Source organism: Prionailurus viverrinus, chromosome A1 (assembly GCF_022837055.1).
Source record: "Prionailurus viverrinus isolate Anna chromosome A1, UM_Priviv_1.0, whole genome shotgun sequence".
NCBI classification, from domain to species: Eukaryota; Metazoa; Chordata; class Mammalia; order Carnivora; family Felidae; genus Prionailurus; species Prionailurus viverrinus.
Window position 1 is genome coordinate 144,860,413 of NC_062561.1, and position 26,912 is coordinate 144,887,324.

A 26,912-nucleotide genomic window follows, 5' to 3' on the forward strand; every position below is an offset into this window, starting at 1 on the left:
TCACTCATCGTGAGACCAGAACTCACAAAAACATGAGATCATGGCCTGAGCCGATGTCAGATGCTTAACAACTGAGCCACCCGGGTACCCCTGGAATATTTTTGAATGCAGCAATTCCATTTCTCGATTTCTCTAAACTCATGAAGACATGCGGCACTTTTTGGGTTCTATTTTGTACGGACAGCTTTGTTTTATGGTAGTATCTCTCCTAGGAGCAATAAGGTTCCAAGGTGCTATGAAAGTCCATGGAGAAGTTTTCACACCATGCACTTAGGTGGTAAAACAACAACAACAACAACAAAAAACAAACAAACAAACAAAAAACCATGCTGTGGTTGAGTTTGGGTTATAGGTAGTAGAGATGAGGTTGGGAGGTCATAGAATACAGTTAGAATGAGTTGAATAAAAACCTAGAAAAGTAGGGAATTTTGGAAAGGACTGGCATAAAGGTCTTTCTGGGATGAGGAGTAGGTGTAACTCAAGATAGATTTTGATTCATGAGTCATTGGGTATGGGGGTTAAGAAGTTTCTATTGTGACAAAAAGAAACAGAAGCTGGAGATAGGCCACAATAGTGCAGTGACAGAATAAAGACCTGGTTGCTAGGGTCAGGGAATGAACACTAGAAGCCTGGAGAAGGGGAGATGGACCCTAGCTCCTGGTCCCCTTACTCACCCTCCCTCTCCCCTAGGTCATCTGAGATGTCACCTTCCACTTAAACATCATCTCCCTGTTTTGAGACCTTAGCTCTGGTCTCTGGACTTCTGGTTGGTTTTGTATTCCCTACCCATTTGCACAGAGGACCACCACCTTCCCTTCCTGGAATTTCTAAGGTTTTCTGCTGCCACGTGCTGTAATCACCAGCCCTACTAACTCAGCTGAGATGGAAGTGTCTGCCCTCTCCAAAACTCTTAAACCTACTCCTGATCTCAATCAAGAGTCCTTGGATCCTCGGATTATCATTGCCTTATTCGAAATTGGATCCCTTCCCCCTGTCTCCTGGGGTTCTCTCCCTTCCCTAAATAGTAGTGGTCATCAAGTAACTGAACAACAGACTGCACAAAAGTTTGAAAATCTCTTAAAAGAAATTAAAGACATCATTAAAAGTGTCACAAGTTGTGGAGAGAAGATCACAGAAACAAAAGATTCTTTTGAGGAAACCAGTATTTCTGAGGATGTGTCAGAACTTAAAGAAAAAATCAGAGAACTTGACAAGATAAATAAAGTGTTATTGAAAAACTTGCTTGGTAGTTCAGACCTAGAGAAAGAACAGAATGTAAAGAAACAGGAGATGATATTGGAAAACCAGAATTCCAAGGACATGGTACAAACTTTTGGAAAGGATTTGGTAAGTCATTCAGAAGAAAACAGACCCCTTAATGAAACTCAATTAAGCAAGGAAAAAGCAAATTACAGACACCATCATATTCAAGAAGAAAACATCAAACTTAGGAGCAACATGGAACAGTTACTACAGGAAGCTGAACACTGGAATGTGCAACATACTGAGCTTAGTGAACTAATAAGATCATATCAGAAATCTCAGAAAGACATACAAGAAACTCTTGAAAATAATGGAGTGCATTTCCAAACTCAACCAAATAACGAGGTGTCAGCTAAGCATGAACTGGAGGAACAAGTGAAGAAACTGGAACATGACACATACTCATTGCATTTGATTGCAGCTTTGCTGGAAAATGAATGTCAAATCTTACAGCAGAGAATAGAGCTTCTCAAGGAACTCCATCATCAGAAAGAGGGAACTTGGCGAGAAAGTCCAATTCAGATAAATTGTGAACAAGACAAGAAAAAACAGAAACTATCAGAAACAGAGTATAAGGAAAAAATGCAAGGAAGAGATGGTACATCTCAGAAAAAACACAAAGTCTACAAAAGCCTGGATGCTTGTAGTAAGAAAGCACTTAATAACCTCTTCAATACCCATATTGCAAGAAGAGATCTTGTGGGAAAAAAGAGGCCATCCAGCAGCCTAACTTAGAAAATACAAAATTAGAAGAAAAGACAGTTCTTCAAAAACTGTAATACATCAACTCCAGGCATAACCAATCAGCACACCTAGGATAGATCTGTTGGTTCAACCAAGAGCAAGCTGTAGAACAAGAGGATTAACACGTTATTCATTACCTTAGTACTTACATGAGTTTGGTCTTTCGTGACCTTTATTGTCAACAACAAGTTCATAACCTGTCATACAATTTGCTTGTTTTGTTGTAGTTATTAGAGATTCTATGACCCGTTAACCAAGAAGGAGAAGTTATCAATCTAATCTAAATAAAAACAAGAATGAGCAATGAGAAGTTTTTATTTTCTTTAATCATTTACTGGGTAAGGGGAGTTTTCTTGGGAGGAAGTATATAACACTTTAATTGTGAACCTTTAAAGCTCACTTTTTAAAGGCATGTTTCCTTTTCTTATTATCTACTGAAGTGTGGGAAGCAGTGAAGTAAAGAAGCAAAAAAAAAAAAATGCTGATAAACCACCCCAGAACAGTTTTTCTCTTCTCGGAAATCTCCACATTCCCTAGCATTTTTTTTTCTAATATTCCTCCCTTGATCCTCCACCGGTGAACAGTGGGCATACCAAGCAGCAGAGGCCTTAGGTGAAGGATACTTCAGTTGGTTTAGAAGAATAGATAACATATCTGGATTTTGTTCTGTGCTGGCAAAATGCTTTCCACTCCTCCAAGTGGGGGCAGTAGAGTTACCCAGGGGAAAAAGCTGTATCTTCTATTAAGGGAGCTGGACTTCTGATTCCAGGAAAAATAGAGCACATGCATTTCTTCCTCTTCTATTAAGTATGCCAAAAACCCTGGACATTATGTATAAAATGAACATATGAAGATTCTGAAATGGAAAGATTGAGATGGACTATCCAGAGACCCTGAGACTTAAGGAACAGCATGGTATTGAATTTCCCGGGTTTTCTTTCTATCTCGTATATCCTGGAAAGAATGTTGGAGGAGCCACAACCCAGAAATGCCAATGTACTTACACACAAAAAAATGTTCCCTTTGCCTGCTCTCCCTCTCCCTTGGCAAAGGATGAGGAGAGAGACAGTCTTGGACAGGAAAAGGAGAGGAAGGGGACTCTAGCCAAATTGCATGGAAAATGCCATGTCTCCACCCTCACCCCACCAGTAAATACTGGGTGGCAAGCCTAGACTTTCACCTTTGCCTGGTGGTAATGAGGCACTCCTCCCCTCTTCTTCTGGGATGGTACAGAAGAAGCAGAGTGGGGACTCTGAAGTCCTACCTCCACTTCATGGTAACAACGTGGTCCTCCCCAACCCCCTCCTCCAGTGGATTAGAATGTCATGGAGGCCTTATGCTGCTTTTTTACGCAATTTCCCTGCTGGCACAGCATCAGAAGAGGCCTGCTAAAACAGAAGGTTTAATAAGATCCAGGGTGTCATAATAAAATGCTAGAATGTCCTGAATACATAGAAAAATCATTAATTATACCAAGAACCAGTAAAATCTCAATTTGAATGAAAAAAGACAACAGATGCCAACATTGGGATGACACAGATGTTGGAATTATCAGATAAGGATCTTAAAGCAGTCATTATAAAAATGTATCACTGAGCAATTATGAACACATTTGAAACAAATGAAAAAATAGAAAGTCTCAACAAATAGAAAATATAAAGAAGAAACAAATGGAAATAGTTGTAAAATAAACTCACTGGATGGGCTTAATAGTAGCAGTTGATGTCAGAGGAAAAATTCCATGAAACTGAGGATAAAACAGTAGGAATTACCCATTGTGAACAATGGAGAAAACAGGCTGAAAAGAAAAGAGTTTCAAGAACCTGTGGAACAGTAACAAAAGATCTGACATTGGTGTCATCAGAGACACCTCCCAAAAGGGGCAGAATGTGACATGAAAAAGTATTCAATGAATATACGGCTAAAAATCCTCCAAACTTAGTAAAAGGCATCAACCCACAGATTCAAGAAACTGAGTGAACTCCAAATAGTATAAGCTCAAAGAAGTTTGAGGCACTCAAATTTCTGAAACCTAAAGACAAAGTAAAAATCTTTTTTTTTTTTTTTGTAATTTTTAAATGTTTATTTTTGAGAGAAAGAGAGAGAGCTGAGTAGGGAAGGGGGCAGAGAGAGAAGGAGACAGGGAATCTGCTGACAGTGCAGAGCCCACTCGGGGCTCGAACTCATGAATCCATGTGATCATAACCTGAGCTGAAGTTGGCCACTCAACCAACTGAGCCACCCAAGTATCCCAAGACAAAGTAAAAATCTTAAATGCAATTAGAAAAGATTCATTAAACTTAGGGGACAGTGATCCAAATGACAGTGAATTTCTCATCAGAAACCATGGAGGCCAGAAGGAAATGAACATATTTCAAGAACTGAAAGAAATGTGACCCAAGAATTATTTACCCCGTGAAAATATCCTTCAGAAATGAAGATGGAATCAATACATTCTCAGAGGGTAACTGAAAGAATTTGTCACAAGGTCACATCTGTCTGAAAACAATTAGAAAATGTGATTTTTAACTGGGCAACCATGTTGCCCAGGCAGAAGGAAGAATTAATTTTGGAACCATGTGAAGTATTGAGAAAATATTTTTGTATTTCTACACAGGGCTTTCTGGGAAAGTTTTGTGGAACCTTGAGATCTTGGACTAAAAGCCAGCTCCATAAGATAATTCAGAAGACATGGATAATTAGAACTAAAAAGATGTAAGTTCGGGAAATGTGTGTTTTCTTTTCAGGTTGGGATGAAGCGTGGGACTCCAGAGATATCTCTTGAGTTATAAAGCTGGAGACACTGGGCTTCTCTGGCCCCTGGAGAGATTTATTTACATTATGAGAGGGTTAGAGAGAGTACAAGGATTCTTTACATCTTGTCTTCAAGGAGCAAAGTGTTTTTCCCCTTTTTTCTAGAAGGATAGGAAGACAGTTGCCTTCTTTCCTACATAAATGCCTAGATTCATTTTCTCTCTTACAGTACAGATCCTATTGCCTGTAGGGTGACATCTGGTTTTCATTGTGTCTCTCCAGGGATAAGAATTAAAGCAGGGAACCAGCACAATTATTATTATCTAAGTAATAATAATCTGTCTCTCATCCAAAAATGTCATGTGTATATTCAGGATTTTATAAAAACGAATGTGAAAAGTCCACAAAGACAATCACAATCTCCACCATAAATTCTATTATGAATGAAGCATAAGGAATAAGAATTTTTCATATGTTGGAAGTACCGAATATACAATTTGAAATATTGCTTCCTACTCACAAATTTACAATCAAACCAGTAGTTACTAAAACAATCATATTTCCTTACATTTGACTTTCCTTCAAATGGAAACTACCATCTATACTATTCTATTTTCCAACCATGTTGATTAATAAAATATGCAGTTCATTTCCATACTTTACCAGATATATGGTTCATATTGCCAAGAAAGAAATTATTGCCGAAATAAATTATAGCTTTTTAATTAAGCTTCTAATACAGCAAGTAATTTCTGCTATTTCAGACCTTCTAGATTTGGCATTAACTTTAACATTTTATATGTGTAAATGCAATTATTTTCCTACCACAATGTTGTATTTATTTTTTTGGTCCAAATCCAAAACATGCAAGTGAGAATTTCTAAAAGCAAGGCATTTTTATAGGCGTTTCATGTGGGTTCCAGTGGTAATGATCTATTCTATTCTTTCAATCAATGTCAGATTTATTTGGAGACATCTCATGACATTTTATATGTGGAAAGAACTTTAGGGCATCACTTGTTGGCAGGGAAAAGCCAACGTGTGAAATCAGTTAAAATCTTGGACAAGAATCGGTACTGATCTAGTCCAGAGTTGTTTCACACTGTATTTTCTCATACCTGAGAATCAAATGGCAATAAATATCAAGCTACAGAACTTTAAAATTTTCTTTCTTTTTCTTTTTCTTTTTCTTTTTTTTTTTTTTTTTTTTTGGAGTCAGAAAGCATGAGTGAGGGAGGAGGGGCAGAGGGAGAGAGAAAATCTTAAGCAGGCTCCATGCTCAGTGCAGAGCCAGATGTTGGGCTCCATCCCACTACCCTGGGATCATGACCTGAGCTGAAATCAAGAGTTCGACAGTCAACCAACTGAGCCACCTTGGTCCCTGTAAAAGTGTTTCTATTGCCCTAAATTCTCTCTGAAATTTGGTATTGTCAGACTTTTTTTGTCTTTTTAAAAAAATCTTAAAAATTTTTTTTAATGTTTATTCATTTTTGAGAGAGACAGAGAGAGAGAGAGACAGACAGACAGACATAGCATGACCAGGGGAGGGGCAGAGAGAAAGGGAGACACAAATACCAAGCAGGATCCAGGCTCTGAGCTGTCAGCACAGAACCTGATACGGGGCTTGAACTCTCAAACTTTGAGATCATGATCTGAGCCCGAGTCAGATGCTTAACTGACTGAGCCATCTAGGTGCCTCCAGAATCTTTTTTATTGCTCCTGGCTGGCTCAGTCCATAGAACAGGCAACTCTTCTTGATCTTGAGGTTCAAGCCCCATGTTGCATGTAGAGCCTAGTTAAAAAAAAGTCATTTTACTTTTTATTAATATTGTTAGGGGGTCACACTTTTTGGGAGGGGTCAGACTTATAAAAAAATATTTATTTATTTTTGGGAGAATGCAAGTGGGGGAGGGGCAGAGAGATGGGGACAGAGGATTGAAGTGGGCCCTGTGCTAACAGCCAGACAGCAGTGAGCCTGATGTGGGGCTTGAACTCAAAAACCTTGAGATCATGCCCTGAGCCAAAGTTGGATGCTCAACCGACTGAATCACCCAGATGCCCAAGGTGGGGGTCAGACTTTTTAATTTGGTGGTTGTGTAATAGTACCTCATGGTAGCTTTAAATTGTATTTCTTTGATTATGGAGTTTAGTCAAATTTTTATATTTTGGGGCCATTTTAAGTTTATTTGGAGAGAGAAAGAGCATGTGTATGCACACACACATGCACAAATGCGGGAGTGGCAGAGAGAGAGAAGGAGAGAGAGAATCCCAAGCAGGCTTCTTACTGTCACACAGAACCTGACTTGGGCCTTGACCTCACGAACTATGAGACCCTGGCCTGAGCTGAAATCCAGAGCTGCATCCTTAACCGACTGGGCCAGCAGGTGCCTCCCAATTATTAATTATAGGAGTTCTTTATATATTTTGAACACCAGTCCTGTGATAGTTATGAGTTGCTAACATTGTCTCCCATTCTATGGTTTGTCTTTTTTTTTTTTTGTTCTTTATAGTATCCTTTAGTATACAGAAGTTTAGTTTCAGTGTAGGCTAATTTATTAAACTTTTCCCTTATAATTATAGTTTGTTTAAGAAACCTTTACCCAGATCATGAATAAAAGTCTTCAAAAGTCCTTTTCATTTTTTTGTCTTTCATACTTATTTTTTTAATCTTTCTGGAATGGATCCAGAGAGATTTATCAAGATATTTATGTTGGTTTTCCAAGGGTTCTGCAATTATGGATGTTTTCATGTCCTTTTATTTTTTTTTTTACTATTTTTTTAAAAGTTTATTTATTATTGAGAGACAGAGAGACACAGAGCAGGAGAGGGGCCAAGAGATGGAGAGACACAGAATCTGAAGCAGGCTCCAGGCTCTGAGCTACCAGCACAAAGCCCAATGCAGGGCTCAAACTCACAAACCACGAGATCATGACTTGAGCCAAAGTCAGACGCTTAACCGACTGAGCCACCCAGGCGCCCCTTCATGTCCTTTTAGCATGTCTGTGCTTTCTGAGCACTTTTTAACCTTTCTTTTCTTTTTTTATTTCTTTTTTTTTTTTTAAGTGCCCTAGAGTGGCTTCTACTTAATCCATCCCAGCTCACTTTTTTTTTTTTTTAATGTTTATTTATTTATTTTTGAGAGAGAGAGAGAGAGCGACAGAGCACAAGCAGAGGAGGGGCAGAGGGAAACACAGAATCTGAAGCAGGCTCCGGGCTCTGAGCTGTCAGCACAGAGCCTGACGTGGGGCTAAAATTCCACCAACCATGAAATCATGACCTGAGCTGAGTCGGACCCTTAAGCGACTGAGCCACTCAGGTGCCCCTTAACCTTTCTAATAAGAAAAAATATGAGAAACTTTATATTAAAAAAAAATAAGGATGGTATAATGGGAGAAGAATTACACAAAGAAGGAGGTGATTCTGTGTCCTAACTTGTCTGAATCCTAATTATTTCTTGTGCAAGATGAAGATAGTAACTTTCTTTTGGACCAATGACTAATGGTCAATGATGCCCTGTCTCTCTCTCAGCTAAGGTCTTATTGTTCTCTGGGGTATAAAAACAGATATGATAAAAGAATTAGAAACTAATTAGAAGCAAGCATGGCCAAAAAGGAAAGAAACAATAGGCACACAAGATGTCCAGAATTTGAGGTCATCGACAATTTTTTTTATTGTATTTTAAGTCCAGTTAGTTAACATACAGTGTTATATTAGTTTCAGACATACAATATAGTGATTCAAAGAGGTCATTGATATTTTCCAAGGTAAAAGAAAGATATTACACAAAGGAGAAAGTAACCAGATCAAAGTGAAGTATTTTCATATTTTTCCACAAACCTGATTGAGGTAGAAATTTATTATTGTTATTATTATTATCAATTATTATAAGTAGGCTCCACGCCCAACATTGAGCTTGAACCCACCACCCTGAGATCAAGCATGCTCTATATGCTGAACCAGATAGGCACCCCTACAAAATTATTTTTAAAATATTTCTTACCATAAATAAAGGCCTCAGGCAAAGATTCATCATCAGAGTGTCACAGTCAGTTGAGACTTTGGTTTTATTTTATTTTTTCTAACAATTACATCGTTTTCCAGAGGAAACTGCCAACTACTAATCCATATTTAATTAAATCTTCTCTCACAGGGAGGTATACATCATTTTAGTTGGCACTGGTGTGTTGTAAAGCTTCATTTTATGAGGAACTTAATGCTGTGGTTTGTGTTCTGTTTTGATTGTAAGATTTTTTTTTTCTGTTTTAAGTAAGCTCTACACTCAACATGGGGCTTGAACTCACAGCCTCAAGATCAAGAGCCACATGCTCTACCAACTGAGCCAGCCAGGTGCCATTTAAACATTATTATTTTAGGGGTGCCTGGGTGTCTCAGTCAGTTAAGCATCCGACTCTTGGTTTCGGCTTGGGTCATGATCTCACAGTTTGTGAGTTCGAGACCCACATTGGGCTGATCGTGTGGAGCCTGCTTAGAATTCTCTCCTTCCCTCTTTCTCTGACCCCCCACCCCTGCTTGTTCTTTCTGTCTCTCTCTCAAAAATAAACTTAAAAAAAAAAGATGATTTTTTTTTTTAGTTTTAAGAGAAAAGTATTGTTTAGTTGTCCTTAGACTTTTCCAGGGAAATATTTCCTTCATTTGTATCTTTACTCTTTATCTTTATTTATTTATTTATTTATTTATTTATTTTTTTCAACGTTTATTTATTTTTGGGACAGAGAGAGACAGAGCATGAACGGGGGAGGGGCAGAGAGAGAGGGAGACACAGAATCAGAAACAGGCTCCAGGCTCTGAGCCATCAGCCCAGAGCCTGACGCGGGGCTCGAACTCCCGGACCGCGAGATCGTGACCTGGCTGAAGTCAGACGCTTAACCGACTGCGCCACCCAGGCGCCCCTATTTATTTATTTTTTTAATGTTTATTTTTGAGAGAGAGAGAGAGAAAGAGAGAGAGAGAAAAAGAGAGACTGTGTGAGCAGGGGGAGGGGAAGAGAGAGAGGGAGACACAGAATCTGAAGCAGGCTTCAGGCTCTGCTCTGTCAGCACAGAGCTCGACAGAGGGCTTGAACTCATGAACTGGGAGATCATGACCTGAGCTAAAGTCGGGCTTAACTGACTGAGCCACCCAGGCACCCCTAAGTCAGTATTTTTATTATTATTATTTATTATTATTATTTTTTAATTTACATCTAAGTTAGTTAGCGTATAGTGCAACAAAGACTTCAGGGGTAGATTCCTTATCCATTTAGCCCATCCCCCTCCCACAATCCCTCCAGTAACCTTCTGTTCTCCATATTTAAGAGTCTCTTATGTTTTGTCCCCTGGCCTGTTTTTATATTATTTTGCTTCCTTTCCCTTGTGTTCATCTGTTCTGTGTCTTAAAGTCCTCATATGAGTGAAATTGTATGGTATTTGTCTTTCTCTGACTGCTAAGTCAGTTTTTTTACAGGGATAATCCTCCAAGGAAGAAAAGAGAATGGCACCTTTCAGTAGTCACTGTATTCCCAATGTGTTGATATCACTTACAGTCATATTTATAGACTTTACAGTAGTATTTTCTGAACATCAGCTTTATTGACGAAAATTATCTTATTTTTTTAATTAAAAAAATTTTTTTTATTTTAGAGAAAGAGAGAGAGAGAGAGAGGGAGAGTAAGCAGGGGCGAGGGGCAGAGGAAGTTTGAGAGAGAATCAGGGCTCAATCCCACAACCTGAGCTGAAATCTAGAGTGAGATGCTCAATTGACTGAACCACCCAGGTGCCCCAAAACTTATTTTTAAAAAGTGTATATTAGCACCTATTATTAGCACCTCTGACAGGCATATACTCAAATGTGCCCATAATCTTCTTTAATTAGGGTGCATTTTCTGTTTACCTAGTACAATTGTTATTTATTAAAAGCAACGAATAGACAATATAATTTTCTTAGCTGACCTTCAGTGATTAGTTTTATTTTGGGCCTTGAAGTCTTCTGAGTTCATGTATTTATTACCAACATAGAAGTTTTACCTTATTATAAGGCTTTTTAAAATATGCCTTTATTTTGTTAAGCTGGGTTTGGCTCTTCCTTAGAGGTTTCCACTGAGAAGCTGTGTCTTGGAAGATAGAAACTTAGTGGAAAAACATTCAGTTTTCCTCCATCGACAAAGAGCTTAGCTGTAGATTTTTGTATTCTTTGTCAAGTAAGGAAATTTCCCTCTATTCCCAGGTTTCTGAGACTTCTTATCAGTAATAAGTGTTAAATTTTGTCAAATGCTTATGTATCAATTGATATCATGTGATCTTTTAAAAATTAGCCTAGAGGCGCCTGGGTGGCGCAGTCGGTTAAGCGTCCGACTTCAGCCAGGTCACGATCTCACGGTCTGTGAGTTCGAGCCCCGCGTCAGGCTCTGGGCTGATGGCTCGGAGCCTGGAGCCTGTTTCCGATTCTGTGTCTCCCTCTCTCTCTGCCCCTCCCCCGTTCATGCTCTGTCTCTCTCTGTCCCAAAAATAAATAAACGTTGAAAAAAAAAATTAAAAAAAAATTAGCCTAATTGCTCTTTCTCTCTCTTAAAAAAGGAGGGGAGGTGACTGCGTGCCTCGGTTGAACATCCAACCCTTGGTTTCTGCTCAGGTCATCATCCCAGTGTCATGGGATTGAGCCATGTGTAGGGCTTCATGCTGAGCGTGGTGGCTGCTTAAGATTCTCTCTCCCTCTGCCCCTCTTTCCCACTCTGCCCTCTCTCTCTAAAATAAATAAACAAAATAAGTCCACTAATATGGAAGACTATGTATTAATTTTTTAATGTTAAACATATATTGCATCCCTGAAATAAACTCACTTGGTCATGGTATTATTATTATTATTTTTATATTGCTGAATTATATTTGCTAATATTTAAAAAAAATTTTTTTAAATGTTTATTTGTTTTTGAGAGAGAGACAGAGCAGGAGCAGGGGAGGGGCAAAGAGAAAGGGAAATGCAGAATCCAAAGCAGGCTCCAGGCTCTGGCCATCAGCACACAGCCGGATGAGGGGCTTGAACCCACAAGCAGTGAGATCATGACCTGAGCCTAACTCAGACGTTTAACCGACTGAACCACCCATGTGCACCTATGTTTGCTAACATTTTGATAAGAATTTTTGTGTCTATATTCACAAAAGATATTGGTCTATAGTTTTCCTTTTTGCACTTTTTTTTTTTTTTAAGTAAGCTCTTTGCCCCGTGTGGGGCTTGAACTCATGACCCTTAGATCAAGAGTCCCGTGCTCCACGGAATGACCCAGCCAGATGCTCCTTTTCTGCACTGTCTTTGTTTCATTTCAGTATTACTGAAATATCTTTGTTTAATTACTGGCTTTGTAAAATGATTTGTGAAGTGTTCCTTTCTCTTTTAATTTTTGAGAAGATTATGTATAATTGATGTTAATTCTACTTTAAACATTTGGTAGAATTCTTCAGTGAAGTTATTTGGGCCCGGAATTTTTCAGAGGCAGATTTTCAACTATGAATCAATTTCCTTAATAGTTATAAAGGTATTCAAATGATCTATTTCATATTGGGTGAGTTGTGGTAGTTCATATTTTTTTTGAAGAAGTGATCCATTTCATCTAAATTGTCAAATTTATATGTGTGGAGTTGTCAAAGAACCAGTTTTTTGTTTCATTGATTGTTTTTCTCTTCAATTTTATTGGCTTCAGCTTTCCATTATTTCCTTCCTTGTGCTGGCTTCGGCTTTATTCTTGCTCTTATTTTTCTAGTTTTTGAGATGGGAGTTTATTGATTTGAGTCTTTTGAAAATTCCTTGTAGTACCAAAATCATAACTGAAATGTATGATTGTCATACAGCAGTTGGTAAACTTTTCTCTTTGTTAAGTTTTCAAGGATATTATTTTTCAAAATGATTTTCTAATATTTGAGGGATTTTAGGAAAAATTAAATTATAATTGTATTATATTCCATATTCCACTTGAGATTATTATCCTGTCATCTAATTTCATCAGCATGGTTCAATACAAATATCTGTATGGAAGGATCTTGTGAGTACAAGAATATAACAAAAATAAGCCTTATATGAAAGGTACAAGTCTTGTACTGCACTGAGGATAAAGCTGGGGAAACTTTTTAAGGTTTCATAATCTGGAAAACCACACAAAATAGGTATTTTGGGAAAAGTAGAGATAGAGTCAAAATTCACATGATAAAAAAGAAGGGAATGAGAATTGTAAATTAGAGGATTTTAAACAAAACCCATTTGTATATGGTACTTTGCTAGATAATTTAAGGCCTACTTTTTATTTTATAGGTAATACTTCTATATCTATGCAAAATTCAAGAAGATTCAAGAAGAATGTATGGCATAATACTCTTCCTACTCCACCATTACGCTAAACCCTGAAGTTAGAACGATGAATAAACCATAGTCCCTAATTTCATAATCTCATAACCCTACAAGTTCTATCCTCAGCCCTCAGGTTTACCCTTCCAGACAAAAATCTCAGGGACCTTGTCAATTAGCTCTTGTATCTTCATCCTCTTTTTTTTTTTTTTTTTTTTTTCTGTTAGTTCCTATCCTTCCATCTGTAAGCAAATTCCATAGCCTCTAATCTTAAAGCAAAACAGAATTACAGCTCCTCTGTCCCATCTCCTGTTTTTGCTGGAGTCTAGAGAAAGCAATTAATATTCAGAATTTGAATTCCTCAGCTTTTTAATTTCTTTATAAGCTAATATATACAAAGGCTTTAAAAAATGATTGCATAAATTTGAATGCTTACTCTGTGCCTAGTGCTATTCTTAGCCCTTTACATGTATTATCTCAGTTTATCCTGACAACAATCTGTAAGGCAGACATTATTGTCTCCATTTTATAGATAAAGAAACCAATGTAGAAATGAGTTTATGAGGAAAATTAATAGTTCTTCCTCACACCCCGTTTTGTTTTGTTTTGTTTTGTTTTAATTGACTTCCCCATGTGAAAAATGAAGATTTAACTTCATTATATTCCCCTTGAAGAAACTTACATTGCTAGGGCACTTGGGTGGCTCAGCCTGTTGAGAGTCCAACTTAAGTTCAGGTCATGATCTTATTGTTCATAAGTTCAGGCCCTGCATCAGGCGCCCTGATGTCGGCAAGGAGCCTGCTTGGGATCCTGTGTTTCTCTCTCTGCCCCTTCTCATTTCTCTTTCTACCCCTCCTCCCATTCCCTGCCCTCCGCCTCTCTCTGCCCTTCCTTCTTCTCTCTGCTCCTCCCCATCTCTCTGCTCTTCCTGCACAGGCATGCACACCCCCCCACACACACACATACTCTCTCAAAAATAAATAAAACGTAAGAAAAAAAGAAGTTATATTGCTGTTCTCAGTTCTTTTTCTGATCAACCCCTATAGCTGTAAGCATCATACATCTCTCTTTTGTTCCATTAGTTGTAAACAATAGTTCTTTGTGAGATGAGAACATCAGTTCACCCCACCTTACATGGAATCCTCATCTACTATTTTCCAGTGTCATCTCTCTTCCTTACACTGGAATTCTTGTGGGTATGACCTTCTTATACTTGAATCCATTGGCATTTTGCAATCATTTTCTTATTTCATCTCTATGTGGTGGTTTGACACTTTTGACCCTTCTCCTTAAGCACTGGCTGTTCTTAATTCTCAGCTCTTCTTAGGTGATCTCATTGGTACATGTCTGCAGTAACCCACACACCCTCAATGTACTCCCCCCCCTAAAAACTGACTAAAGAATAGACAGATAGGACTGACAAATAGGGATGGATATGAAATCCCATATCTCATGGGCTGTCTATTCAGTGTGACTTGGTGAGAGAGTTAATGTGTGCAGCTGGAAGAGTGAGTAGAAGGAAAAAGGAGGAGTTGAAGATAAGACCTAAGGCTCCAACTTCAGCACTCGTTCCATTCACTGTGACAGGAAATGAAACAGGTGACATGGTTTAGAAAGAAATACAGTAAGTCAACTTTTGGATATGGAATATTTATTTCTTTATTGCTTCCCGCAATGCATAAACTACTGAAGACATATATTTGAAAACAAAATAATTTCATAAATGTGGAATAAATGGCTGGCTCAGCAGGTAGAGCATGTGGCTCTTCATCTCAGGGTTGTGAGTTCAAGCCCCATGTTGGGCATGGGACCTACTTAAAAAAAAATTTCCTAAAGAAAAAGAAACCTATTGCTTCTTCTGTGTGTCCACCCTTATAAGAGAAATATGTAGGCATATTAGTCAACAAATGTTTATTAAGTGTCTATTTTATACCAGGCCTTAGGTAAGGTATATGTTAAAACAACAGAGAAAGGTATCTTTTGGGAAACAATTCCATATGGACTTTTGTAGTCTTATGGCAACTTTTTGTGAATCACCTTTTCAAGGATATTTGTGACAAACAGACTTAGAAGACTAAGGGCAGAGAGCAGATGTATTTGCTGTCTAGGATAATAAAGAATAGGGTAGATATGCTATCAGCAACTCTTAAAGATTGGGATTTCCTAAATTCAGAGCTCCTCAACAGGGACACAAACCCACTACATGCACAGCATCAATTGGGGCCCTTCTCTTTGTCACTCCCATGGGATCTTGGGGGACAAGAAAACAGATGCAAACCTGGAGCTCATGTTGCCTATGCTATGAGTATTAAGCCCTTTTTTTCCTGACCTAGGAGTCTCATATCTTCTGTCAGCACCTGTAAAATTGGCATGTTAACTAGTTATCTTAGAAGTAGGGTAAAACCTCAGAACATTTATAGTTCTTGATAATGGCCAGCAGACAGTTGGATACATGATCTTGAGTTCCGCAGGAGAGTTTGGGCTAAAGATTGCTTTGGGTGTCATCGGCACATAAGTGGTCATTAAACCATGGTAACGGATGCGATCATCTAGGCTCATGTTATCTGGAAAGGAGGACTTCATTCAGAGCTTTGAGGAACTCCAACATTCGAAAATCTTCTAAAAGAGCGGGAGTTCAAGGGAGACTTGAAGAAGGCTTCAGGTCAGTGTGGTGTCACAGAACCAAAGGGAGAGAGTGCTTCAAGGAGTAGGGAATGGACAAATGTGTCCATGCTGACACCATACAAGCTGACAACTGAACATGTCCTTTGACCTTAGCAATTTGGAAGTCACTGTGACTTAGCAAGAGCAGTAAGGGCAATCTAGTGGAGTAATTGGGTAGAATCCTAACTGGAGAGGGTTGTGGTGAAGAAATGGTGGCAATGAGGGAGAGCCAGCTGCTCTCTTCTACAGAAGAGGAAGAAAGAGAAGTAGGGGTAAAGGAAAAGCCTTTGCTTTCAGCCTTATGGGCAGAGATTATGCAAACAACACTGTCAATGCTCTTCAGGGATGACTGAAAATATTTTCTCTGCTTTCAGAAACTTGTTGGTGTAAAGAAAGTCCTTTGGTTTGTGGATGAATAGCTGCACAGACTGTTGAGCCCATGTGTACCAAATCAAAAGAGTTACTCCTATGCCAAGAGATCTTCTGATGCTTTTAGTGTCAAAGGTGGAAACAATAAGAAAAACTCAGAAACAGGCTTAAAGGAGATATAGGCCATCAAGAAAACCATAAAAACAAATAAAAAGCTAATGATGAAAGTCCCATTTTGGGGAAAAAATGTATGATAAAATTTATTGTCATCCAAATAACTAAAGCCCAGGGGGCCAGTTTAGGAGCTTAGGAGCTCAGGCACTCTTAACCTTAATATAGGACACCTATAAAGAGATGATCATAAAGGAGAAAATGTTGTGGAGGAAATGAAGTCCCAAATGAGCCAAATCCCTTTGTGAACTGAGCACCCCTGCTGCAATCACCCTATAAAGAGATTTTACGGAGAAGTAGCGACAGAAAGTTTCCCTTTTTTCCATTTAGTATATACTTTTCTTTAACTTGTTTATTATATATTTTTGTTCAATTTATATTGTAAGGATCTGAAAAGCCATATGTTTCTGTTCATATTTTTTCATTCAATGAAGGTATGGTAAAATCAATATTAAGATAAATTATACAATATGGAGGAAAAAATGCATCTTGTATCCTTTACAATCTATCCTTGAAAGAATAAATTAAAGTTTTACTGACTACCACATCCCAGGAACGAAAAATACTACTAGAGTTTATTGGAAGTGTTCTCTCTTTTTAAAGTTTATGTATTTTTGACAGAGAGAGAGAGAGAGAGAGAGAGAGAGAATGGGGGGAGGGACAGAGAGAGAGGGAGAGAGAATCCCAAGCAGAATTCTCTGCCCTGACAGTTTAGAGCCCAACATGGGGCTTGATCCCATGAACCACAATATCATGACCTGAGCCCAAATCACGAGTCAGATGCTTAACGGACTGAGCCACCCAGGCACCCCAGTAATGCTCTTAAAGAGGGTAGTCTTCCTAGTTGATTCCAATCTTCTTTATCGAGAGGTTAAAAACCATACTTAATGGGTACTTAATAGTAGTACAAAAGGTCACAGACCCTCATTTCCCTAGATTAAATTTAATCTGCTTTGCATTGATGGAGGGGAGCCAACCTCAGTTATTTGAGGGCTCCTTCTTTCCCTCCATGGAATTTCACAAGAACTCTGGGTTCCTACGTCTCAGAAAACAGAGGTTGGGGCTGACACTTTGCCTCTGGCAGTTGCATCTTTGCCATCGCTTTGAAGACTTCACACTGCTCCTGCAGATCCTGGCTCCGGTTGCTGTCTTTTGGTCACAGAGGTTCCAAGGCAGCTTCAGGCATGAGTTTTGTCTGATTCCTCCCGTACTGACTTCAGAACATGCCCGTGTTCTCTGGTTCTTTGCCATCAGATGGACTCTGTAGTATTTTGTTGCCTTCCAGGCCTGAAAGAAGCTTAAAAACTCTCTCAAAGTTTTGAGAAACATGATGGATCTTTGCAATTGTGAAGGTGAACAAACAATATGCTAACTCCTGTTGATTTTATTTTTATTTATCTATCTATTTATTTATTTATTTATTTTTTAGTGAGCTCTACACCCATTGTGGGGCTTGAACTGACAACCTCAAGATTAAGAGTTGCACGCTCCACTGACTGAGCCAGAGAGGCAGGCCTGCCATCCACTGGATTTTTTAAGATAACTCATCCAGGGACACCTCGCTGGCTCAGTTGTTAAGCATCTGACTCTTGATTTCAGCTCAGGTCATGATCTCATGGTTTCTGCATTGGGCTCTGTGCTGACAGCACAGAGTCTGCTTCTCATTCTCTCTCTCTTTCTCTCTGCCCCTCTCCAACTCGCCCCCTCAAAATACATAAATAAATAAACATTTGGAAAAAAAAATAATCTGTCCAGGATAATTTGTGTAACTCAAAAATTAGTCATTTGTTTCACTCTTTTCTCTCACAAAATATGTTTTGAAGATAAAAATAACTGAGCAGTGCCTGGGAAAATCATGCAACTCTTGATATCGGGGTTGTGAATTAGAACCCCACATTGGGTGTAGAGATTACAAAAAAAAGAAGAAGAGAAAAAATATGATTTTCACTTGTCTTCCTGGTTCTAGTTAAGTGATGACTGGCAAGAGAATTAGTTCACCAACATTTGGCTGTTCTTTCTGTAGATTTGTTCTAAGGCTGGTAGAAACTGTGTCCTTTTGAGCCCTAGTGTGAGTTTCTTGGGACTCAGCTTTCAAGCATTCAGTTTAGATACTCCATAAAATAGTACATATTTGCTTAATAGTGTATGTATTTATATATGTATTAAGTACAGTATATATGGGTGCCTGTGTGGCTCAATCGGTTGAGTGTCTGACTTCAGCTCAGGTCATGATCTCACAGTTTGGTTCATGAGTTTGAGTCCCGCGTCAGGCTTGGTGCTGCCTGCTTTGGATCTTATATCCCCCCCCCTCTCTGTGCCCTTCCCCCTCTCCAAATAAAACATTAAAAAAGTATAGTATATTTATTAAATATGTGTATTTATATGTACAAATATATTTGAAGATACATCTGTATTTCATCCAACCTTAGATGAGAAAAAAATTTACATTTTTGAAAAAGTTTTTGTATTGAGCACTTTGTGTTAGTGAATGGAAAAAAATTAAAACCTGACAAATTTATAACTAGACTCAATTCAGATTTGAATTTTATTGACTTCATCATTTATTTATGGTAATTACAACTTTGAATTAGGATTATGGCAATGGGTACGCTTTTTAATTATTATATGCATCAGGCATTTGGGCAAAAACTTGTGAAAATGCATAGATATTTTAAAGATGCAAAATTAGGTGAGACATCTAATACCCTGGAGAACTGAATTAGAATTCAGAGTGACCCTGAAAAATTGTACAAGTGGGTGGAAATTTATGTAAAATATACTTACCTGAAAAACTGTAATCGGAATAATTTAATTTACTGAAGAAGGAAAAACATCCTTTAGAGAAAGATAATGAGGAAAAATGTTAGTTCATCATGCCACTTGAAATACCTTATGGGTGCCTCACAGAACTTGCATACTGATGTAGAAGTAGTAGGTACTGAAAATCTCCTAGAAATATAGCTATCCCTCATTCCAGATTCTATGAACAAAAGCACAGCAATATATCCATGGTTCAAGGCAGTTATGGTTAATAATACAGTATATTTTTTCAGTCTTTTTATGATTTTTATGATTACATAGTGTAATCATACTATATATTCAACTTTTGGTTACTTGTGTATGATTTGTATAATTTATGGATTATCTACAGAAAAAAAATTTAACACAGTTTAGCTTTTCTTTTCTTTCTTTTTTTTTTTTAGTGTGCATACATAGCTTTTCTTTTATAACAAGCCATGATCTTAGCCTGTAGCATTAATTAGTATTTGCCAAGAAATAGAAATAGTTTTAATATAAGGAAAGTAACTAGGCTACCAGAAATTAAAATGTACTTGGCAATAAAAACGTGAAACTACTCTTAAAATTATTCATTATTTCACTACTTCATGAGTACTTGCTATCTAAAAGGCACTGTGGTTGAGTCAGTGAGAATCAAAAAAATAAACAGTAGGTATTTTTGCCTTGGAGGAGTGATGGATTCAGTGAATTACCATGTTGTGGCAATTGTTTGGAATTAATGATTACTTTTCTCACCAACACACATAGGTTGAGAAATGACTTTAGGTTCTTTAGAAGAGATTTAGAAGAGTCTTCTTTGGAAGAAATTAAAATTTCTATTATTTCACGTGGTGATTGAAATGAAATTTGTACTTCAGATATAGTACTAAATCAAATATTAATGAAAAAGAATTCCTTGGTGTGATTTGAGAAGTAACGTTAAAAATAATCATTCCAGGAAGGATCTCATATATTTCTAACTGAACATGTGAAGCACTTGAGGAATTCCTGCTAGCTCTAAAGTATTTGCTTCTCAAAACTATTGCTTCCCAAAACTATTCTTTGCTTCAATCATCAACAGCTTCATTATTTTGAATGATAATCAAGTCTTATTGATGTAAAACTTTAAGAAGCTTGAATTACATAGTGGTATGTTTTTTCCAAATTTCCAAAGATTTTACCATGAATGCCCTATTATTTGTGAACACACTGATTCTCATTCATATGTAAATTGCATGGAGAAAATACCAGAAACATGTAACATTGAGTTATTTGTAGTTTTCCTCTCATTTATTCTTTTTTTTTTTTAAAGATTTTATTTTATGTAATTTCCACACCCAGTGTTGGGCTCAAACTCATTACCCCGAGATCAAGAGTCATATGGTCTACCCATCAAGCCAGTCAGGCACCCCTTAGTATAATAAACCTTTTTTTTTTTTTTAAAGTAAGCTCTATACCCAGTGTGGGACTTGAACTCACCACCTCAAGATCAACAGTTCTATGCTCTACTGACTGAGCCAGTCAGGCACCCCTATAATAAACATTTTTAAACAACGAATTCAATGACCTAAAAAATAAAATATAACCTGTAATTCTGTTTTTTAAAGTTTATTTATTTATTTGGTGGTGGGGGGAGAGAGAAAGAGAGACAGAGAGAGAAAGAGAGAGAGAAAATCTTAACCAGGTTCCACACTGGGCGTGGGTCTCCATCTCACAATTCTGGGATCATGACCTAAGCCAAAATCAAGAGTCAGATGCTCAAATGACGGAGCCACCCAGACACCCCTGAAATTCTTAATAATTTTGTGCAAAAGGCTCCACATTTTCATTTTGCACTGGGCTCTGCAAATTAGAGTCAGTCCTGTCAATTTGTATTAGCTTTATATACAACAAGGGATCAACCTTTGGCTATGTGTTAACAATTTGTTTTAAGGAAAACTAAACAAATTTCTCTTCAGCTTTTATTTTCTGTGAATAAAAATTCATGCTTCTTGTAAATTTTAAATATTATAGAATACATAGTATAGAAAGCAAATGTAACTTATGCTCCTATCTCTGGAGATAACCACTGTTACGTTTTGTGTATATTATATATATTTCTCTAGGTTTTAAATTACTTATAGCAATAAAGGTGACAACTCTTCAGTTGGTTGTGAGCAGTTTCAGTGCAAGATAACCATTAGCCATCAAAGAATCGTCTGCCTGAAAATCAGTCATCTATCTTCCACCACCTACAAAGAAAAACTTCCTCAAATCCCTCTTCCATCAAAATAGGAATCTTCCTCCTTTAATGATTAAAATACACTTTCATTTCCTAGATATTATGTGCAAATTGCATTTATTTACTTTCAAACTCTTTTTATTATTACTTATATCATCTATTGGTATATTTTCCTGTTTGTGAAAACTGTTGGGTGTCTTGAGATGGGATAGACCATATCATCATTTTTCTCCATTAGAATGAATAGAAATATCTTTTCATTTAATGGCAGAATCTTCAGAAATTAAATGGAGTCATTAATTGAAGACTAATTGTTTCGTTTGTATATTTTATAAAAATGAACAGTCCATTTTGTATCTTGCCCTTATCACAGACAATATATCTTAGATTTCTTCCTATAGTAGTATACGTAACTCTGAGAAAAGATTTGAAAGCAGAGTTTTGTATGTAATCTTGTTTAAGGCAAATAAGCTTTAAATATTATTTCTTATAAAATCTTCTTTTTAGTGTTAATTAATGTCCCGTTGTGCATGCCTTTCTTCTGAGCAATTTTCAATATGATCCTTGGCATCTGGGCTTACTGCATATATCTAATGACTTATGACTGAAAGGATATGCACAGGTCGGTAGTGTATGACTTGTTTCTAAGCCACTGTAGAATTCTCCTCAAAGAACATGATAATTTTATATTTATGGATGGAAAGTTATAGTGTGCTGACTCTGATGACTGTGTATTTGATGTTTTATTTCAAATCATAAGGCTAGGTGCCCAAATCATTCTCAAGGTCCCTATCTGTAGTTAAGCAAAAGAAGCTATAATTCATATTTAAAGCTACATACTTCCTCTTTTAGTGTTCTGGCTCCGCAGTTCATTTCTATTCTTAGGATATGTTCAACAGGCGGGTCTTAGTGTGCTAAAACCACATGGTAAAGCTGTTTTGTTTCATGGCCCAGGAATTCTGGTTCATTTCCCTGCCTCCTCTGCCTGCTAGTCTTAAGAACAATCTCTACCTCTGACTCACTTAATAACTCATCATGACCACAAATATGTAAAGAATAATCTTAAACTTAAAATATTTCATGTCACTGGGGAAATCATTTGCCTAGTCAAGACTTAATTTTTTTTAATGTTTATTTTGGGAGAGAGAGCAAGAGAGAGATCAAGAGTGGGGGGTGGGGGGCAGAGAGAGAAGCAGAGAGAGAATACCACTCACTCTTACATGCACTCTTTTATTTATTTATTTATTTATTTATTTATTTATTTATTTATTTATTTTGAGAGACAGTGCCTGCCTAAGTTAGGGAGGGGCAGAGAGAGACAGAGAAAGAGAATCCCAAGCAGGCTCTGAACTGTTCAGTGTGGAGCCTGACTCAGGCCTTGAACCACAAGATCTGAGCTGAGCCAAAGCTGGACACTTAACCAACTGTGCCATGCAGGCACCCCTAGCATCCCACGTTTAAAAAAAAAATTGTTTTTTTCATTTTTAAAACATTAAAAAAAATTTTTTTAACTTATTTTAGAGGGAAAGAGAGCACAAGTGGGAGAGAGAGCTCAAGTGGGAGATTAGAGAGAATCCCAAGCAGGCTCTACATTGAACACGTAGGCCCAATTCCATGACCCTGTGATTATGACGCAAGCAGAAACCAAGAGCCAGTCGCTCAACCCACTGAGCCACCCATCTGTCCCTCCACATTTTTTATTTGTAGATCTATGAAATATATATAATATATACCTGTAGACATTTGTCTTCCATGATGTAACTATAAGATTTATTAAATTCTTATTTTTGTCTATCTTATCAACTCATATTTTCTCAGTGAAAAATCTCTACCAATATAATAGGCTTCCCTTTTTTGTTATACTAAACACATTTCTATAAGTCATCTAGGAGAAGCACTTTCCATACACTTAAGCCATGAAACTGTTTGCTTTTTTCCAAACAAAATTTTATGATGACCTGTTTTACAGTGTGAATTTAATTTATAATGTCAAATTATAGCATATATTTTTAGCAAATCAATCCGCAAGAACAAGGAGACTGTTCTATTTTATTTTGTTTTATCTTATCTTAATTTTTTATTTTAGAGAGAGAGAGTGTGTGTGAGTGGGGGAGAGGGGCAGAGGGAGAGAGAGAGAGAGAGAGAGAGAGAGAGAGAGAATCTTAACCAGGCTCCATGCTCAGCATGGAGCCCAACATGGGGCTCATTCCCACGATCCTGGGATCATGACCTGAGCCAAAACCAAGAGTCAGATGCACAAATGACTGAGTTACCCAGGAGCCTGTAAAATAATATTATTTTTAAAAATTGGTTTTATATGCGCTGTCACAATGAAGTAAATACATCTGTTAGATGTTAGGGACACTTACAAATAGAGACAGTGCTAGAATTTTGTAGTAATGTAGAAATGATGGAAGACTAAAATGCATCATTTTGTTTTGTATAAACTGTAAAGTTAAACAGCAGAAGAAGTGGTGTTTGAGAAAAATATGGACGAAAGCAGCGTTTTTCTAGGGCTAATTATTCTCCACTGAGGCAAGTCACTTTTAAGTACTCTTTCTAATTCTCAGTAAATTATGAGGTTTTCCAGTCTGGCTGGTAGGAATAGGCACCACTCCTGGCCCTGTGTCAGCCCTGGCTTCTGTTGTGCTGAATCCTAACTACCTGCCAGCTGCAGATAGTATCATCAAATACCTACCCTTATCAATCCTCAGTGGAATCTTTGAGGGGGCCCATGTGCTAATTTCTGGGGTTCCTTTTCTGTGCAACCCTGTACTCTCTGGTACTCTGACCTACACACTCTGGCTGCCTGTCTCTGTAATTTGGGGAGTCGACCAGGCTCTTCCTGGGTGCTTCCTGTCTACACTGTGGCCTAGAAATTCTCAAGTCAGAAAGCTTCAAAAACCTAGGGTTCACTTTGTTATTTGCCATCTTTCAGGGATCACTGGCTTTCATCACCTGATGTCCAATGTCTTGAAAACTGTTTTGTCATTGACAACTATTTTTACTTGACTTTTTGGTTGTTTTAGATGAGAGAATAAATCCAGTCTCTGGGACTGCATTTCAGAAGCTTTGAACATTAATCCTCTGTCCTTTTCTTTACTTTTTTACTCTCCATAAAAGGGGGGGAGGGGGAGGAGACTGATTTTTGCAATCCAAAAGATAGAAATGTGCCTTAAGAATTAAATACTTGGCTTGAGGAATCCCTGTAAAATTTCTGTTATTAGTTTTCCATCATCCTGAAATTCTCTAGATAACTTGCCTTTTAATATTTTCACTTTTAGTTTTAAAATCCAGGATTTCACATTATTTCATTTGATACAACTTTAAAAAATTTTAATTCCAGCATAGTGAATACACACTGTTATGTTAGTTTCAAGTGGACAATACAGTGATTCAACAATTCTATACCCTACTTAGTGCACCCATTTGATACTTTCATATTTCTTTTTTTAAGTTTATTTATTTTGAGAGAGAGTGCGCACACACACACGAGTTGGGGAGGGGCAGAGAGAGAGAGAGGGAGAGAGGGAATCCAGAGCAGGCTCCATGCTGTCAGCACAGAGCCCGATGAGGAGCTTGAACTCACAAACCATGAGGTCATGACCCGAGCTGAAATCGAGAGTCAGACACTTAACCACCTGAGCCACCCAGGTGTCACCATAAAACTTTTAAGATGTAATTTTGGGCTGCCAGATCCTGTTCATAATGAATGTTATGTGCATTGTCTAACAGAAATTATTCTTTGTTAGAGCAACTAACACCAACTAAATAACACCACTTAGAAACTACTTAACTGATTCTTTCTGACCTTTTACTTGTTGGTTTTGAATCAAGAGCATTTGGAGTCCCTTGCAATATTCAGTTAAAGAGAAGCTTATTGCTGAGGAAATATACAATTTTTGTAAGGTTGTCTTTGGAGAGGTAACAGATCTTGAAGTATCTGAATGTTAAATACAAGAAAAAAATTATTTTCTTGTCCTTCCTCTTTTGACTCTTTTGCCAAATTATTGAAGTGTAGAAAACCTTAGAAATTTGGGATTGAGGGCATAGATAGGTGAGTACTTCCTGCTTTGCTAACACAATGTCAGCCATGCATAAAGTTTTCAACCATTAGAGAGAGAATGTGTAGATTCCCTAAGTACTCTATATACATTTCATTATTTCACATGAAGCCTTTGAATGACATGGGCTGTAATTATTACTCCACTGTAGAGATGTAGAAATTTAGACCCGGAGAAGTTTAAACACTTTCCCAAGATGATATACCTTAGTTAGTGGTAGAGCCAGATCTTAAACCCAGGTCTGCTGACTCCTGACCTAATGCTAGATCTTTAAAGGATGCATTGTTAACTCCTGACTGGAATGCTAAATGCCTTAAAACCATGCCCTTTTGAAAAGAAAGTAAATCTCAGCAAAAAAGGTCTTAGAGTAAGTAAAACACGATTAGTAGCTATATTCTTAGAGGCAACACTCAATCATGAAAAATTATGGTAAAGTCTTCCATAGAAGTCTCTAAAAATAAGATATAAAATAAATCTATCTATTTTGTAATGAATATACTTTATAGTCACTAGAAGTCTAGAAAATAATTCTATAATAAGTCCCGCATGAAAGAATTTGATGCTTATACCTTATAAGCATAGACTAAAATGGTGAACAGAATGTCCCCAATAAATGGTAGAAATCAGATTTTTCTTTGAAAGTAAAAATGTATTATCAGTTGTTAAGTGAGTATCAAATGAAGGATCCTTTATTTTTATCACATTTTTGGTGAGTTAATCAGAACTAAACTCCGTGTACCTTTACTTTGCATTGGGATAAACAATGGTATAGAATTAACTTCTGATCACTTGTGCTAATATAAGGGATTAGGGGCACAAGTATTTTAAAAACATCATCATCCAAGAAATCTTTTTTTTTTTTTTTTGCCTTAAAAATATATGATGAGAGGCACCTGGGTGGCTCAGTTGGTTAAGCGTCTGACTTCAACTCAGGTCATGATCTTAGAGTTTGTGAGTTTTAGCCCTACGTTGGGCTCCATGATGACAGCTCAGAGCCTGGAGCCTGCTTCAGGTTCTGTGTCTCCCTCTCTCTTTGCCCCTCCTCCGCTTGTGCTCGCTCTCTCTCTCTCTCTCTCTCTCTCTTTCAAAAATAAATAAACATAAAAAAATTAAAAACTATATATGGTAAGACTGCAGACTGTGAGGTGTTTTACTCCCCCCTCCCCTTCCAAGGGGAATGAAATCATAGGAAGCTTGTGTTTTACCCAATTATATATTGTAAATCCTTTGTCATTTCTTAACTTATAGCAGCCAGTGCTGGAAGGGATTGGCAGCAGTTGGGTGCCAGGCAGCAGCAAAAAAAGAGTATGGAATGTTAATTTCTTACAGAAGATCCTGCAAAGTACAAATCTACATGCAGATTACACCCAAGTGTTATTTGTGAAATTAGGTCAAATTCCTTCTGAGGATTTGTAACTATTGAAGGTGAATGCCAGGGCTCAAGGATTTGACAGCAAAAAGAGGAAAGGTAGGCCTGTGTTTCGCTTTCTATTTCAAGTAAAATTTACTCTTTCCTCATCTGTTGTTCATTCCCACTTGAAATCCTGGCCTTA

At 37.5% G+C, this 26,912-nt stretch overlaps 1 protein-coding gene across 2 annotated transcripts; it reads left to right on the plus strand.

The window, feature by feature from the left end:
- The first annotated feature begins 637 nt into the window (after nucleotides 1–637).
- On the plus strand, nucleotides 638–13,144 carry SPZ1 (spermatogenic leucine zipper 1). Of its 2 annotated transcripts, XM_047856779.1 has the most exons (3): nucleotides 638–1,347; nucleotides 4,625–4,722; nucleotides 13,060–13,144. In XM_047856779.1, exons 1-3 carry the CDS (start codon nucleotides 883–885, stop codon nucleotides 13,061–13,063), a joined length of 567 nt encoding a protein of 188 aa, XP_047712735.1. In that variant the 5' UTR covers nucleotides 638–882; the 3' UTR covers nucleotides 13,064–13,144. The 2 variants fall into 2 exon arrangements, with proteins under 2 accessions (XP_047712735.1, XP_047712725.1); XM_047856769.1 differs by lacking the exons at nucleotides 4,625–4,722; nucleotides 13,060–13,144 and having other exon boundaries at nucleotides 638–2,317.
- The last annotated feature ends 13,768 nt before the right edge of the window (nucleotides 13,145–26,912 follow it).

What these genes read in the sequence shown, in the direction of transcription:
- SPZ1 (XM_047856769.1), top strand. Translation starts at nt 883, where the DNA reads ATGGAAGTGTCTGCCCTCTCCAAAACTCTTAAACCTACTCCTGATCTC.